Below are 15,345 nucleotides of genomic sequence, written 5' to 3' on the forward strand. Positions count from 1 at the left end.
GAACACCATCCCAACCGTGAAGCACAGTGGTGGCATCATCATGTTGTGTGGGTGCTTTGCTGCAGGAGGGACTGGTGCACTTCACAAAATAGATGGCATCATGAGGTAGGAAAATTGTGGATATATTGAAGCAACATCTCAAGGCATCAGTCAGGAAGTTAAAGCTTGGTCGCAAATGGGTCTTCCAAATGGACAATGACCCTAAGCATACTCCCAAAGTTATGGCGAAATTGCTTAAGAACATCAAAGTCGAGGTATTAGAGTGGCCATCACAAAGCCCTGACCTCAATCCCATAGAGGATTTGTGGGCAGAACTGAAAAAGCATGTGTGAGCAAGAAGGCCAACAAACCAGTCAGGAGGAATGGGTCAATTCACCCAACTTATTGTGGGAAGCTTGTGGAAGGCTACCTGAAACAACAAGGGAATTTTTACTCTGATTAAATGTCAGGAATTGTGAAAAACTGAGTTTAAATGTATTTGGCTAAGGTGTATGTAAACTTCTGACTTTAATTGTACATTAATATATCAGATCTGTAAACGTTAGGCCTAAAAATAAAAGTAAAAATTAAAAGTAAAAATTTGATATTAATAAAAATCAGATTAAAAATAAAACATTTCAACCACTTGTTGGTTGATATACTGGCAAGTGAAATAAATAAACATAAGTTAAAATGTATACAGGATTGACAAAGCACTTAGAAATAAAATAAAAATACAATATTTTCTGGTTGGGCAAGTTTCATCGGAAGCCACTTATTTATGCGGTTGTGTCCCCACAAAGCTGGGGGTGAGATTTGAGTGTCAATTATCCTCCCTCTCCTTTTCATCCAGTTTGTTTCTTCCATACATCATCCAACCGTCGTAAAGGAGACGCATCAAAGATGCAGTAAATGTTAACAGATCCCTTTTGTACTCCATTCCTGGTCCAGCCTCTGTCCCCTCTCCTCTTCTCCGAGAATTCACAGGTGGAGTGTCAGTAAGGGGCATAGCTATATACACGTAACCATTTGGACGGAATCCTGTGGCACAGCCTAATACGGTCAATCTCCCACTTCGTCAAAAACCTTCTTCTAGTGAACCTCCACACAGTGAAAGACCAATGATGATCAGTGGTGCAGTCCAGTCAGTGTCTGACCACCACCATAAAAACACCACTTCCAAGAAGCCTTGCTGTCTGTGGTAAGGCCAGGAGGGTGGTGTTGGTAGTAGGGTAAGGGTGCAGGCGTTAAGGCCAGGCTAGAGAGAGCGTGTGTGTGGTGGTGTTGGGCTACTCCACCTTTTACACTATTTTGAAACCGGTTTCAAAAAGAGACTATTTTTACAGTGTAAAGAAACAGATCTGGCGCCAAATCTGACCTCAGGAATCAAGATTCTAAAGCGACCTCAGTAGGCAGTGTGGATCACTTCTACACCACATACCCCCCCCCCTCTGAGTGTTGTAGTGTAAAGAAAATGGCTCTCTGACGCCCCAAGCCCCTGCAAGAATGACCATAATACCAGTCGAGTCGCATTGTGAAAGGGTGTGTGGTGGTGTTGGGCTAACGCTGCTCCATGGGAGCTCCCTCTTCTTTGGGCGGAGGCTCTAGGTGGATGGGTGTAACGTTCACTGGCTTCTTCACACTGACCAAAGTGAAGACAGAGGGAAAAATAGATTTTAGCGGTGGAAATAAGTTGGATTGGGATTCTGTTCTGGTTCAAAAAAAAAGAAGTTTAGTTGAGTATACATTGTCATTCTATTATGAAGTACTGCAATTTGTTCTTAACTGTCGAGTTAAATAAAATGTTTAATAAAATGTGCAGAGGGGCCTTAACCATAACCACAGTGACGCACTATAATAACTTACGAGTATGGCGAGATGGGAACGGCCACAACCAGGACATGGTTCCTCTTCCTGAAGAGCCTCCACATGCCGTTGTGGTACCCTCTCACATCCAGATCCCACACATGGAGACACTGAGGAGGACAGCACACACACGTTAGTCCGCCAAAAAAAAAAAAAAGTTCTCATGTGACAACAAATCAGCAACAGTTTGATACAGATTCAGTTTAAGGTGAAAAACCGTTACTTTACAGGCCTCATTCTGAAATGGATTACATTTTTATTTTCGTCATCAATATATACACAATACCCCTTAATGACAAAGCAAAAACAGGTTTATAGACAAACTGATATCACATTTACATACATTTTCAGACCCTTTACTCAGTACTTTGTTGAAGCACCTTTGGCAGAGATTAGAGCCTCAAGTGTTCCTGGGTAACGCTACAAGCTTGGCACATCTGTATTTGAGGAGTTTCTCACATTCTTCTCTGCAGATCCTCAAGCTGTCAGCTATTTTCAGGTCTCTCCAGAGATGTTCGATCAGGTTGAAATCCGGGCTCTCAGAGCCACTCCTGCATTGTTTAGGCTGTGTGCTTAAGGTCGTTGTCCTGTTGCAATCTGGAGCAGGTTTTAATCAAGGATCTCTCTATTTTGCGCCGTTCATCTTCCCTCGATCCTGACTAGTCTCCCAGTCCCTGCCGAATGATGAAACATCCCAACAGAATGATGCTGCCACCACCATGCTTCACTGTAGAAATGTTGCTAGGTTTCCTCCAGGCGTGAGGCTTGGCATTCAGGCCAAATAGTTCAATCTTGCTTTCATCAGACCAGAGAAACTTGGTTCTCATGGTCTGACAGTCTTTTAGGTGCCTTTTTGCCATCTCCAAGCTGGCTGTCATGTGCCTTTTACTGAGGAGTGGCTTCAGTCTGGCCACTCTATCATAAAGGCCTGATTGGTGAAGTGCTACAGAGATGGTTTTCCTTCTGGAAGGTTCACCCATCTCCACAGAGGAACTCTGGAGCTCTGTCAGAGTGTCCATCTGGTTCTTGGTCACCTCCCTGACCAAGGCCCTTCTCCCCTGATTGCTCAGTTTGGCCAGCTCAAGGAAGAGGCTTGGATTGCAAACTGTATGACCTTATATATACAGGTGTGTGCCTTTCCAAATCATGTCTAATCAATTGAATTGACCACAGGTGGACTCCAATCAAGTAGAAACATCTCATCTGAATACTCTCCGAAGACACTGTATATTGAAATGTGAAGATCTCGTCTCTATATCTCCCATCCCCCTCTACCTTGGCAAGCTCAGTCCAGGTGGATGTGTCAGTCTCCAGCTCCATCTTGATGTACATGACATAGGTCTTCCCCTCTGTATCAGGGATGAACAAGTCCTCACATGGGTTCTTACTGTGGTCCAGTACATCAGCCTCCCTGAGCACAACACAGAATAACACATATGTTAGTCACCGAAAAGTTTTGATTTTTTTCAGCAGTGGTGACAAGGGTACTTTTCTGTGTACTTTGCTACTAGCGTCAGCGCAGACATTCTAGCTTTTCCCATAGACTTAGTTATTGAGGCAACGACTATCCATTTGAAAGCAAATCTCGGTGGAAATATATATATATTTTTAAACTCACATGCGCACACAGCTTAATTTGTGGACTATATCTGATACATGCTCACTCACTTAAGTAAGTTCTGAATCTCCAGCTCGTAGGCATCTTTCTTCAAGCCGTCAACATTCTTCAGCTGGACATTAGGAACCGTGTTGAGCCTGTGCTTCTTGAAATACACTTCCTAGAGAGGATAAATTAGGAAGAAACACTCAAATGCAAGACAGGTCAAACCCATAACCAGCTTATGAAAACCCACTGAGAAAATGTCAGTATCCTGATTCATCATCAAGTTCACTTTAAAAATGGATACCAGCCTGAGCAGATGGCACGAAAGGCTATACTATAGTATTCTAGTAGTGAAGAAGAGGGCCTTACGTGGAAGTAGCCGTTCATGTTGAGTCCGATGATGCCAAAGTGGTAGGAGCGGGACACGTCAGGGATGATACACTCTCTGCCTTTCCTCTGTTCTGGCATACGCATCCACATGTCCCAGTCCCACAGCTATACACACGTTGTCATGAACTATCAGTTTCGGAAACTACACACACACACACACACACACACACACACACACACACACACGCTAGTACCTTCTCAGGCGTGGGCCACTTGGGCTCCAGTTCGTCTTTGTAGAGACTCTTCTTCAGCACCCAGCCCAGGCCTGGCATACTCTCCACTCTGTAGAGGAGAGCTGGGTCCTCTGCGGTGTGCTCATAACCCTGCATAGCAGATATTAAAAACTACATAAAACACTATTTCCACACATTACAGTAATATATGCCAATTCCCAGGCGCTTTTATCCAAAGCAACTTAGTGTCATGGGTGCAGGGCCAGCTCAAGGCATAAGCGAAATAAGCGGTGTCTGCATGCTTCCCAACCAAAACAGTTCGGAAGAGTTTGTGCGTATATGATGACATCGTGACGTTTTTGTTCATTTTGGACTTTGGTGTGGGTTTTAAGGCTGTTCGGGCACAAGACATTTTTTCTAGAGGAAAGCCAAAGTGCGGAGCCGAAGTCTACGCCCCTTCGTCAGTGATTGGCCAAGAGTAGTAATTCTTCAGAAAGTCTTTGTTGTCAATCATTGAGACTCATTTTCATGCAAATTTTTTCATTGAGAACTACTGCACCAAACAGCTTAGTGAGATGTAAAAATACGCATCTAAGATCCTCTGCAAAAACATAAAAATGAATGACATTTCTTGAGTTATTTTAGATTGACTAATTTGAGGAAATGTATTTTTTTTTCTCTCTTTTTTCAAGCGAAGGTCTATTAAGGGAGTATGTCAGCCCACTCGTTGGTTCGGCTCGCCGCCAGCCGAATGGGGCCCTGTCCTCCATGGGCCCCCCTATTGATTTTGTTAGTCATTCTCACTCAGATATCATATTAACGTGGCACAAGTCATGGCAAAATGTGTAGAATTGTAACAAGACCCCCACCAGTGGGCAAATCCACCCCTATTTCTACATGATTACTGTCCTATGGAGGAAATTCTCGTTTAGGTCCCACCTCCCGAAGAATGACGCAGCCTGCTAATACATATTCACGAATTGGGGGTGGGTATGTTCTGTTGATTTCCACACGGTGTGGAGAAATCACAAGTAGGGGCCTGACAGCTGTCAGTGTATTTAGCTAGCATGCTAACCTTATTCAGCTAATCTTATCTGTTGTTGCTTCACCTTATTCATAAGATTAGCCAGCTGGCTACAGTTGGTTTTGGAGCTGGATTTGTCATAAGCAATTAGGGAAATGTAACATGGAAGTAACATGGATAGTCTTAACTATTGAACGATTTGGACTAGTGGCGCGATGTTCTACATTGTAATGGACACGGTGCCACCTTCGGTAGGCTGCTGGCAGGCTATTCAGCTGCGCTATAGCAGTGATAAGTCAGCCTGTGCTCATGTCATGGTTCTCACAGCTAGGGGAAGTCAAATCATAGGCTACAATGACTTTGCTCATGATGCACGCCGCAAATGATATTTAAAACCACCCAGTTTATAATACAGGAAAAACACTTGTGATTTCTAGCTGCACCAATCTAAAGCAGTGAAACATGGTCAAAACCATTCATCTTGTGGTGGTGGGGGGAGCGGAGTTCCAAAATACAATACATGCAAGTTTACCATTTATAAAATGGTCATACACTCACTGTACAAAACATTAAGAACACCTTCCTAATATCGAGTTGCGCACCTGGTCAGTCTATGACACGGAAAGAAATGGTGTTCTTAAATAAATAACATTTTTAAAGATTCTATACTTAGTGTATATGAACTCAGCAAAAATAGAAACATTCCCTCACTGTCAACTGAGCTTATTTCCAGAAAACTTAACATGTGTAAATATTTGTATGAACATAACAAGATTCAACAACAGACTAACTTAACAAGTACCACAGACGTGACAGAAATAATGAATAATGAATAGTGTGTCCCTGAACGGGGGGGGTAAAAATGAAAAGTAACAGTCAGTATCTGGTGTAGCTGCCAGCTGCATTAAGTACTGCAGTGCATCTCCTCCTCATGGACTGCACCACATTTGCCTGTTCTTGCTGTGAGATGTTACCTCACTCTTCCACCAAGGCACCTGCAAGTTCCCGGACATTTCTGGGAACTTCACCCTCCGATCCAACAGGTCCCAGACGTGATCAATGGGACTGAGATCCGGGATATTCGCTGGCCATGCTAGAACACTGACATTCCTGTCTTGCAGGAAATCACACACAGAACGAGCAGTGTGGCATTGTCATGTTGGAGAGTCATGTCAGGATGAGCCTGCAGGAAGGGTACCACATGAGGTAGGAGGATGTCTTCCCTGTAACGCACAGCGTTGAGATTGCCTGCAATGACAACAAGCTCAGTCCAATGATGCTGTGACACACCGCCCCAGAGTACAGGCCTCGGTGTAACGCTTATTCCTTCGACAATAAACGCGAATCCGATCATCACCCCTGGTGAGACAAAACCGCGACTCGCCAGCGAAGAGAACTTTTTGCCAGTCCTGTTTGGGCCAGCGGCGGTGTGTTTGTGCCCTTAGGCGACGTTGTTGCTGGTGATGTCTGGTGAGGACCTGCCTTACAACAGACCTACAAGCCCTCAGTCCAGCCTCTCTCAACCTATTGCGGACAGTCTGAGCACTGATAGAGGGATTGTGCGTTCCTGGTATAACTCGGGCAGTTGTTGCCATCCTGTACCTGTCTCGCAGGTGTGATGTTCGGATGTACTGATCCTGTGCATGTGTTGTTACACGTGGTCTGCCACTGAGGACGATCAGCTATCCATCCTGTCTCCCTGTAGCGCTGTCTTAGGCGTCTCATAGTACGGACATTGCAATTTATTGCCCTGGCCACATCTGCAGTCCTCATGCCTCCTTGCAGCATGCCTAAGGCACATTCACACAGATGAGCAGGGACACTTGGCATCTTTCTTTTGGTGTTTTTCAGAGTCAGTAGAATGGCCTTTTTAGTGTCCTAAGATTTCATAACTGTGACCTTAATTGCCTACCGTCTGTAAGCTGTTAGTGTCTTAACGACCGTTCCACAGGTGCATGCTCATTAATTGCTTATGGTTCATTGAACAAGCATGGGAAACGGTGTTCAAACCCTTTACAATGAAGATCTGTGAAGTTATTTGGATTTTTATGAATTATCTTTAAAAATACAGGGTCCTGAAAAAGGGACGTTTCTTTTTTTGCCGAGTTAATATTTTTATACAGACTAGCTCAAAAATAAGTGAAACTTGACAAATGATCCAATGGATTATGATAATTTCCTGGTAAAAAAACAGAGGTGCAAAAACATACGTTTAATTTGCTCCCCATCGCAGGCAGCCAAGCGCAGGCTATGGGAAAAGCTGTTTGGCTAAGCCAAACTTGATCTATTATATTGCTCAGCTCAGTCGCGACTCGAGAAAGAACTTTGCAGGTGTTTCTGATTAATAAGCAATGCCATGCTGGTGGGTGGTAACATTCAAATAAAACCCAGCTCTGAAAAGAAAGAGACTGAAAAGTATTAGCACGTCATATAGGGGAAACACACAGCATTGGCACTGAAAATATCACTTCGGGATTTCCCATTTCATCTCCAGATACAGTATATCATACTAAAACAATGACAGTATATCATACTAAAACAATGACAGTATATCATACTAAAACAATGACAGTATATCATACTAAAACAATGACAGTATATCATACTAAAACAATGACAGTATATCATACTAAAACAATGACAGTATATCATACTAAAACAATGACATGACTTGACTTAAGTGGTTGTGCAACATCATTGGTAAGCTATTGGCATCGTCTTTCAGCTGAAAAAAAGTTCAATTCTACACGTGGGCACTTAAAACATTTTTTTTTGCTGTATGGCAAAATGTGTACAATTGCAGGAAATTTACTTTAAAAAACAATTTCTCTGTCATCAAGACGTGTCACAAATGTTGAGGTGGGGGGCCCCCTAACCCACTAGCCATGCTCTACCAACTGAGCTACAGCAACGAAAGGAAAACGTTTAAAGTGTGGAAAGTATCGAGAGAAGGACACTGACCTGGTCGTTCCAGGCCGAGATGCAGTATAAGCTGTCGTCCTCGTTGAGCAGATGGACGGTCTGGCTCAGGAAACTGGACAGGAACAACAACCATAACATGTCACCAACCATTGTTATTTCAGATGTCGCGTCGATTCCGCCTGCACTGATCTGTCACATTGGTTGAGGGACAAGAGTCGCATAGATGTCTTCACTTAGATGTCTTCATGCTGGGGATGAATAAAGTTGATCCAAGTCTATGATTCCCTACCACAAATACATTCCATTCCAGTATGTGACAGTTGAACCATCTCTACCAGTTCTTCCGAAGAGGATGTTTGCGAGGTTAAACAAGCATTGAATTCAGTTGGCCCCATACTCCAAATGTTTGTCAGCCATTTCTCATTAGTTAATGGAGGACAGTGCTGGAGAAGTAGCACATGTTCAACAGTTAATGCATTTAAGGATTGGGGCACACAAAGAAGAGAGATTTAGTAAAGCAGGAAGCATGTGGATCTACTGCCCCCTTTTGGTCAATAATAGTCATTCATTCTAAAGCACAAACTCATCTACATTAAACTCACTGACAAACTTCCAATGATCTTTGCGCTGAGATTGAAGTCTCGTTCTCTCTCGCTCCCTCTCACCTGAGTGTACTACACATTAAGAACACCTTCCTAATATTGAGTTGCACCTCACCCCTCAGAACAGCCTCAATTCGTTGTGGGCAAGGACTCTAAAAGGTGTCGAAAGCGGGTCTGAATACTTATGTAAATGAATGTTCACTTACTTGTATTCTTTATACATTTGCAAACATTTCTGAACCTGTTCTTGCCTTGTCATTATGGGTTATTGTGCGTAGCTTGATGAGCAATTTGCTGTAACGTAACGTTAAATTGGGGAAATTCTTAGGGTCTGAATAAAAGTATTCGGACTCCAGTTTTTCCACATTTTGTTGCATTACAGCCTTATTAAAAAATGGATGTAGTTACCCCCCTCATTCTATACAATACCCCATTACGACAAAGCAAAAAACAGGTTTGTTGAAATGTTAAAATATTTATACAATTTTGAACTGAAATATCACGTTTACATAAGTAGCCAGAACCTTTACTCAGTACTTGTTGAAACACCTTTAGCAGCGATTACAGCCTTGAGGCTTCTTGGGTATGATGCTAAAAGCTTGGCACACGTGTATTTGGGGAGTTTCTCGCATTCTTCTCTGCAGATCCTATCAATCTCTGTCAGGTTGCACAGCTATTTTCGAGTCTCTCCAGAGATGTTCATTCGGGTTCAAGTCCGGGCTCTGGCTGGACCATTCAAGGTCATTCAGAGACTTGTCCCGAAGCCACTCCTGTGTTGTTTTGACTGTGTGCTTAGGGTAGTTGTCCTGTTGGAAGGTGAACCTTCACCCCAGTCGGAGGTACTGAGCCCTCTGGAGCAGGTTTTAGTCAAGGATTGCTCTGTACTTTGCCCCGTTCATCTTTCCCTTGGTCCCGTCTCGTCTCCCAGTTCCTGCCGCTGAAAAACATCCCCACAGTATGATGCTGCCACCACCGTGCTTCACTGTAGGGATGGTGACAGGTTTCCTGCAGACGTGACACTTGGCACTCAGGCCAAAGAGTTCAATCTTGGTTTCATCCGACCAGAGAATCTTGTTTCTCGTGGTCAGAGTCCTTTAGGAGCCTTTTGGCAAAGTCTAAGCGGGCGGTCATGTGCCTTTTACAGAGGAGTGGCTTCCGTCTGGCCACTCTACCATAAAGGCCTGATAGGTGGAGTGCTGCAGAGATGGTTGTCCTACTGGAAGGTTCTCCCATCTCCACAGAGGAACTCTGGAGCCCTGTCAGAGTGTCCATTTGGTTCTTGGTCACCTCCCTGACCATGGCCCTTCTCCTCTGATGTTCCATACACACAAAAAGCTGCCCTCTCAAATGCTGTGCAAAAATGTGCTTACATCCATCCCTGTTGGTGAGCATTTCTCCTTTGCCAAGATAATCCATCCACATGATAGGTGTGGCATATCAAGAAACTCATTTAACAGCACGATTACACAGGTGCACCTGTGCAGTTGTCACACAACAATGCCACAGATGTCAAGTTGAGGGAGCGTGCATTGGCATGCTGACTGTATCATGAATGCTAATTTCTATACCATAAGCTGCCTCCAACGTCATTTTAGAGAATTTGGCAGTACGTCCAACTGGCCCCACAACCGCAGACCATGTGTAACCAAGCCAGCCCAGGAACTCCACATCTGGCTTCTTCAGCTGCACGATTGTCTGAGACCAGCCACCCAGACAGCTGATGAAACTGAGTTTTCACAACCGAAGAACCTCTGCACAAACTCAGAAACAGTCTTAGGAAAGCTCATCTGCGTGCGCATCGTCCTACCCAGGGTCTTGACCGTGGCGTTGTAACTGACTTCAGTGGGTAAATATTCACCTCCGATGGCCACTGGCACACTGGAGAAGTGTGTTCTTCACAGATGAATTCCGGTTTCAACTGTACAGGGCAGGTGGCATCGTGTAGGCGAGAGGTTTGCTGATGTCAACGTTTTGAACAGAGTGACCCATGTTGCTATGGGTTTATGGTATGGGCAGGCATAAACTACAAACAACGAACACAATTGCATTTTATAGATGGAAATTTGAATGCACAGAGATACTGTGATGAAATCCTGAGGCCCATTGTCGTGCCACTCATCCACCGCCACCACCTCATGTTTCAGCATGATAATGTACGGACCCATGTCGCAAGGATCTGTACACAATTCCTGCAAGCTGAAAATGTTCAATTTCTTCCACAACCTGCATACTCACCAGACATGTCACCCATTGAGTATGTTTGGGACGCTCTGAAGCGACATGAACAACACTGTGATCCAGTTCCCACCAATATCCAGCAACTTCGCACAGCATTCGAAGAGGAGTGGGACAACATTCCACAATCAACAGCCCGATCAAACTCTATGGTTTTCTGATCCTCGTCCCTACTTTTTTTTTTAAGGTATCTGTGTCCAACAGATGCATATCTGTATTCCCAGTCATGTGAAATCCAAATCCATTCTATCTAAAATGAGAGAGATCTTACCTGAAGAAATCTATGGAGATATCTAGGTCTTCCTCCAGGACTATGGCAAAGTCGGCATCCTGCAAATCAATCACAAATCGACCACAATGGCAGAAATCAACCACAACCATAATAACTTATCTGGATTTGGTGGACAGAAAGATGAAAATACTCACTGGGTGTAGGTTGAAGGTTGCAGTGAGACTGGCTTTGTAGTGCTGAAAGGAGAGAGCAGACAGATGTATAGAGGTGGTAAGGAGTGGGTGATGGATGCCAAAACACTGGTGTGCATTACAACACAACATTGCCTTTGATTGTCTTATTTATTGGTGTTTGACAAAATAAGTGACTTCTAGTTGACTAATGACTGTGTTGTGACTGACTCCGTTTCAGCTGGTCTGTGATGGAGGCTGCTCTGAGTGTGATGAGTGAGTTGGCTGACAGACATCTCACCTGTGATACTCTGGCATTCTTGATGCTGATGGGAGTGTGTTGAACCCCCTTCAGTCCAAACAGCTCCACCACATCCATGGGCTCCTGTACGAACACACACATGCGCGCAAGCACACACATACAGCTTTAAGCGCAATAAATGAAATACCATACAGTTGAGAAGATGGTTGAGGAGGGTGAAGACAAAGAGAAGGAACTCCGTACCTCATAGTATCCATCGATGAAGACTGTGACCATCTGTGGGTTGACCCCCTGGGCCGAGAGCAGAGACCTCAGCATCCTAACATGGAGAAGAAAGAGCTGGTCGTAACCCTACTTCCAGACCCCGTCCCTTCCCATCAGAATCACAGTCATACCTGTACAGATAGTTAGGTCTGTTCCCAGCGATGACCGCCACAGGAACATTGAACACATTGTTGTGGGGGAGCTAGAGAAAGGAGGGGGAGGGGGGACAGCTTGAGTTCAATCATCCAGAAGGGCCCTTATAAAATTAGTTTTAAAAAAGTAGTGCACTAAATCGGGAATAGGATGCCAATAAAAGTCCAAAAAAAAAAAAAAAAAAAAATGGGGAACGTGGGCCTTACTGGGTCTGGGTTGAACTCAATGGGGGCCGGGTCCTTGCAGCTACAGATGCTGCCGTAGCCCTCCACCTTACTGCAGAAGAGTTTTCTCCTCCTGTTCAGCTCTGTGTCAGCCCAATGGCACTCTGCATCTGCAGGGGGAGAGAGGAGAATGACACCCAATTACAATTCACTGACACATTTCATTTTTATTTTTTTCCCCCACAAGGGAACTTCGAGTGTGGAATTCAGTATAAAAACGCACAGGACAAGTAGAAGGAGTTGAGATGGTGGTTGACATGGTGCAGGAGTATAAAACCACTTGACAAGTAGAAGGAGTTGAGATGGTGCAGGAGCATAAAACCACAGGACAAGTAGAAGGAGTTGAGATGGTGGTTGACATGATGCAGGAGTATAAAACCACCTGACAAGTAGAAGGAGTTGAGATGGTGCAGGAGCATAAAACCACAGGACAAGTAGAAGGAGTTGAGATGGTGGTTGACATGGTGCAGGAGTATAAAACCACCTGACAAGTAGAAGGAGTTGAGATGGTGCAGGAGCATAAAACCACAGGACAAGTAGAAGGAGTTGAGATGGTGGTTGACATGGTGCAGGAGTATAAAACCACCTGACAAGTAGAAGGAGTTGAGATGGTGCAGGAGCATAAAACCACAGGACAAGTAGAAGGAGTTGAGATGGTGGTTGACATGATGCAGGAGTATAAAACCACCTGACAAGTAGAAGGAGTTGAGATGGTGCAGGAGCATAAAACCACAGGACAAGTAGAAGGAGTTGAGATGGTGGTTGACATGGTGCAGGAGTATAAAACCACCTGACAAGTAGAAGGAGTTGAGATGGTGCAGGAGCATAAAACCACAGGACAAGTAGGAGTTGAGATGGTGGTTGACATGGTGCAGGAGCATAAAACCACAGGACAAGTAGAAGGAGTCGAGATGGTGGTTGACATGGTGCAGGAGTATAAAACCACAGGACAAGTAGAAGGAGTTGAGATTGTGGTTGACATGGTGCAGGAGCATAAAACCACAGGACAAGTAGAAGGAGTTGAGATGGTGGTTGACATGGTGCAGGAGTATAAAACCACATGACAAGTAGAAGGAGTTGAGATGGTGGTTGACATGGTGCAGGAGTATAAAACCACCTGACAAGTAGAAGGAGTTGAGATGGTGGTTGACATGGTGCAGGAGTATAAAACCACAGGACAAGTAGTAGGAGTTGAGATTGTAGTTGACATGGTGCAGGAGTATAAAACCACCTGACAAGTAGAAGGAGTTGAGATGGTGGTTGACATGGTGCAGGAGTATAAAACCACCTGACAAGTAGAAGGAGTTGAGATGGTGCAGGAGCATAAAACCACAGGACAAGTAGAAGGAGTTGAGATGGTGGTTGACATGATGCAGGAGTATAAAACCACCTGACAAGTAGAAGGAGTTGAGATGGTGCAGGAGCATAAAACCACAGGACAAGTAGAAGGAGTTGAGATGGTGGTTGACATGGTGCAGGAGTATAAAACCACCTGACAAGTAGAAGGAGTTGAGATGGTGCAGGAGCATAAAACCACAGGACAAGTAGAAGGAGTTGAGATGGTGGTTGACATGGTGCAGGAGTATAAAACCACCTGACAAGTAGAAGGAGTTGAGATGGTGCAGGAGCATAAAACCACAGGACAAGTAGAAGGAGTTGAGATGGTGGTTGACATGATGCAGGAGTATAAAACCACCTGACAAGTAGAAGGAGTTGAGATGGTGCAGGAGCATAAAACCACAGGACAAGTAGAAGGAGTTGAGATGGTGGTTGACATGGTGCAGGAGTATAAAACCACCTGACAAGTAGGAGGAGTTGAGATGGTGCAGGAGCATAAAACCAGAGTACAAGTAAAAGGAATTGAGATGGTGCAGGAGCATAAAACCACAGGACAAGTAGGAGTTGAGATGGTGGTTGACATGGTGCAGGAGTATAAAACCACCTGACAAGTAGAAGGAGTTGAGATGGTGCAGGAGCATAAAACCACAGGACAAGTAGAAGGAGTTGAGATGGTGGTTGACATGATGCAGGAGTATAAAACCACCTGACAAGTAGAAGGAGTTGAGATGGTGCAGGAGCATAAAACCACAGGACAAGTAGAAGGAGTTGAGATGGTGGTTGACATGGTGCAGGAGTATAAAACCACCTGACAAGTAGAAGGAGTTGAGATGGTGCAGGAGCATAAAACCACAGGACAAGTAGAAGGAGTTGAGATGGTGGTTGACATGGTGCAGGAGTATAAAACCACCTGACAAGTAGAATGAGTTGAGATGGTGCAGGAGCATAAAACCACAGGACAAGTAGAAGGAGTTGAGATGGTGGTTGACATGATGCAGGAGTATAAAACCACCTGACAAGTAGAAGGAGTTGAGATGGTGCAGGAGCATAAAACCACAGGACAAGTAGAAGGAGTTGAGATGGTGGTTGACATGGTGCAGGAGTATAAAACCACCTGACAATTAGGAGGAGTTGAGATGGTGCAGGAGCATAAAACCAGAGTACAAGTAAAAGGAATTGAGATGGTGCAGGAGCATAAAACCACAGGACAAGTAGGAGTTGAGATGGTGGTTGACATGGTGCAGGAGCATAAAACCACAGGACAAGTAGAAGGAGTCGAGATGGTGGTTGACATGGTGCAGGAGTATAAAACCACAGGACAAGTAGAAGGAGTTGAGATGGTGGTTGACATGGTGCAGGAGTATAAAACCACATGACAAGTAGAAGGAGTTGAGATTGTGGTTGACATGGTGCAGGAGTATAAAACCACATGACAAGTAGAAGGAGTTGAGATGGTGGTTGACATGGTGCAGGAGTATAAAACCACCTGACAAGTAGGAGTTGAGATGGTGGTTGACATGGTGCAGGAGTATAAAACCACAGGACAAGTAGTAGGAGTTGAGATTGTAGTTGACATGGTGCAGGAGTATAAAACCACCTGACAAGTAGAAGGAGTTGAGATGGTGGTTGACATGGTGCAGGAGCATAAAACCACAGGACAAGTAGAAGGAGTTGAGATGGTGGTTGACATGGTGCAGGAGCATAAAACCACAGGACAAGTAGGAGTTGAGATGGTGGTTGACATGGTGCAGGAGTATAAAACCACAGGTCAAGTAGAAGGAGTTGAGATGGTGCAGGAGCATAAAACCACAGGACAAGTAGAAGGAGTTGAGATGGTGGTTGACATGGTGCAGGAGCATAAAACCACAGGACAAGTAGAAGGAGTTGAGATGGTGGTTGACATGGTGC

At 44.5% G+C, this 15,345-nt stretch overlaps 1 protein-coding gene across 2 annotated transcripts in view; it reads right to left on the reverse strand.

Annotated features, from left to right (window-relative positions):
* Positions 1-383: 383 nt before the first annotated feature.
* pomgnt1 (protein O-linked mannose N-acetylglucosaminyltransferase 1 (beta 1,2-)) overlaps positions 384-15,345 on the reverse strand; it is a 33,765-nt gene continuing 18,803 nt past the window's right edge. For both annotated transcript variants that reach the window (XM_046353361.1, XM_046353362.1), the window contains exons 9-21: positions 12,082-12,209; positions 11,854-11,924; positions 11,702-11,777; positions 11,498-11,581; positions 11,221-11,262; positions 11,066-11,124; positions 7,997-8,069; positions 4,033-4,161; positions 3,818-3,943; positions 3,514-3,623; positions 3,121-3,256; positions 1,846-1,955; positions 384-1,621 (exon numbers count right to left, since the gene is read on the reverse strand). In XM_046353361.1, coding sequence (XP_046209317.1) covers positions 1,540-1,621; positions 1,846-1,955; positions 3,121-3,256; positions 3,514-3,623; positions 3,818-3,943; positions 4,033-4,161; positions 7,997-8,069; positions 11,066-11,124; positions 11,221-11,262; positions 11,498-11,581; positions 11,702-11,777; positions 11,854-11,924; positions 12,082-12,209 — 1,226 coding nt within the window. In that variant the 3' untranslated portion in view covers positions 384-1,539. The remainder of the gene's footprint in view (positions 1,622-1,845; positions 1,956-3,120; positions 3,257-3,513; positions 3,624-3,817; positions 3,944-4,032; positions 4,162-7,996; positions 8,070-11,065; positions 11,125-11,220; positions 11,263-11,497; positions 11,582-11,701; positions 11,778-11,853; positions 11,925-12,081; positions 12,210-15,345) is intronic.

The sequence above is a fragment of the Oncorhynchus gorbuscha genome, linkage group LG06 (assembly GCF_021184085.1).
Source record: "Oncorhynchus gorbuscha isolate QuinsamMale2020 ecotype Even-year linkage group LG06, OgorEven_v1.0, whole genome shotgun sequence".
NCBI lineage: Eukaryota > Metazoa > Chordata > Actinopteri > Salmoniformes > Salmonidae > Oncorhynchus > Oncorhynchus gorbuscha.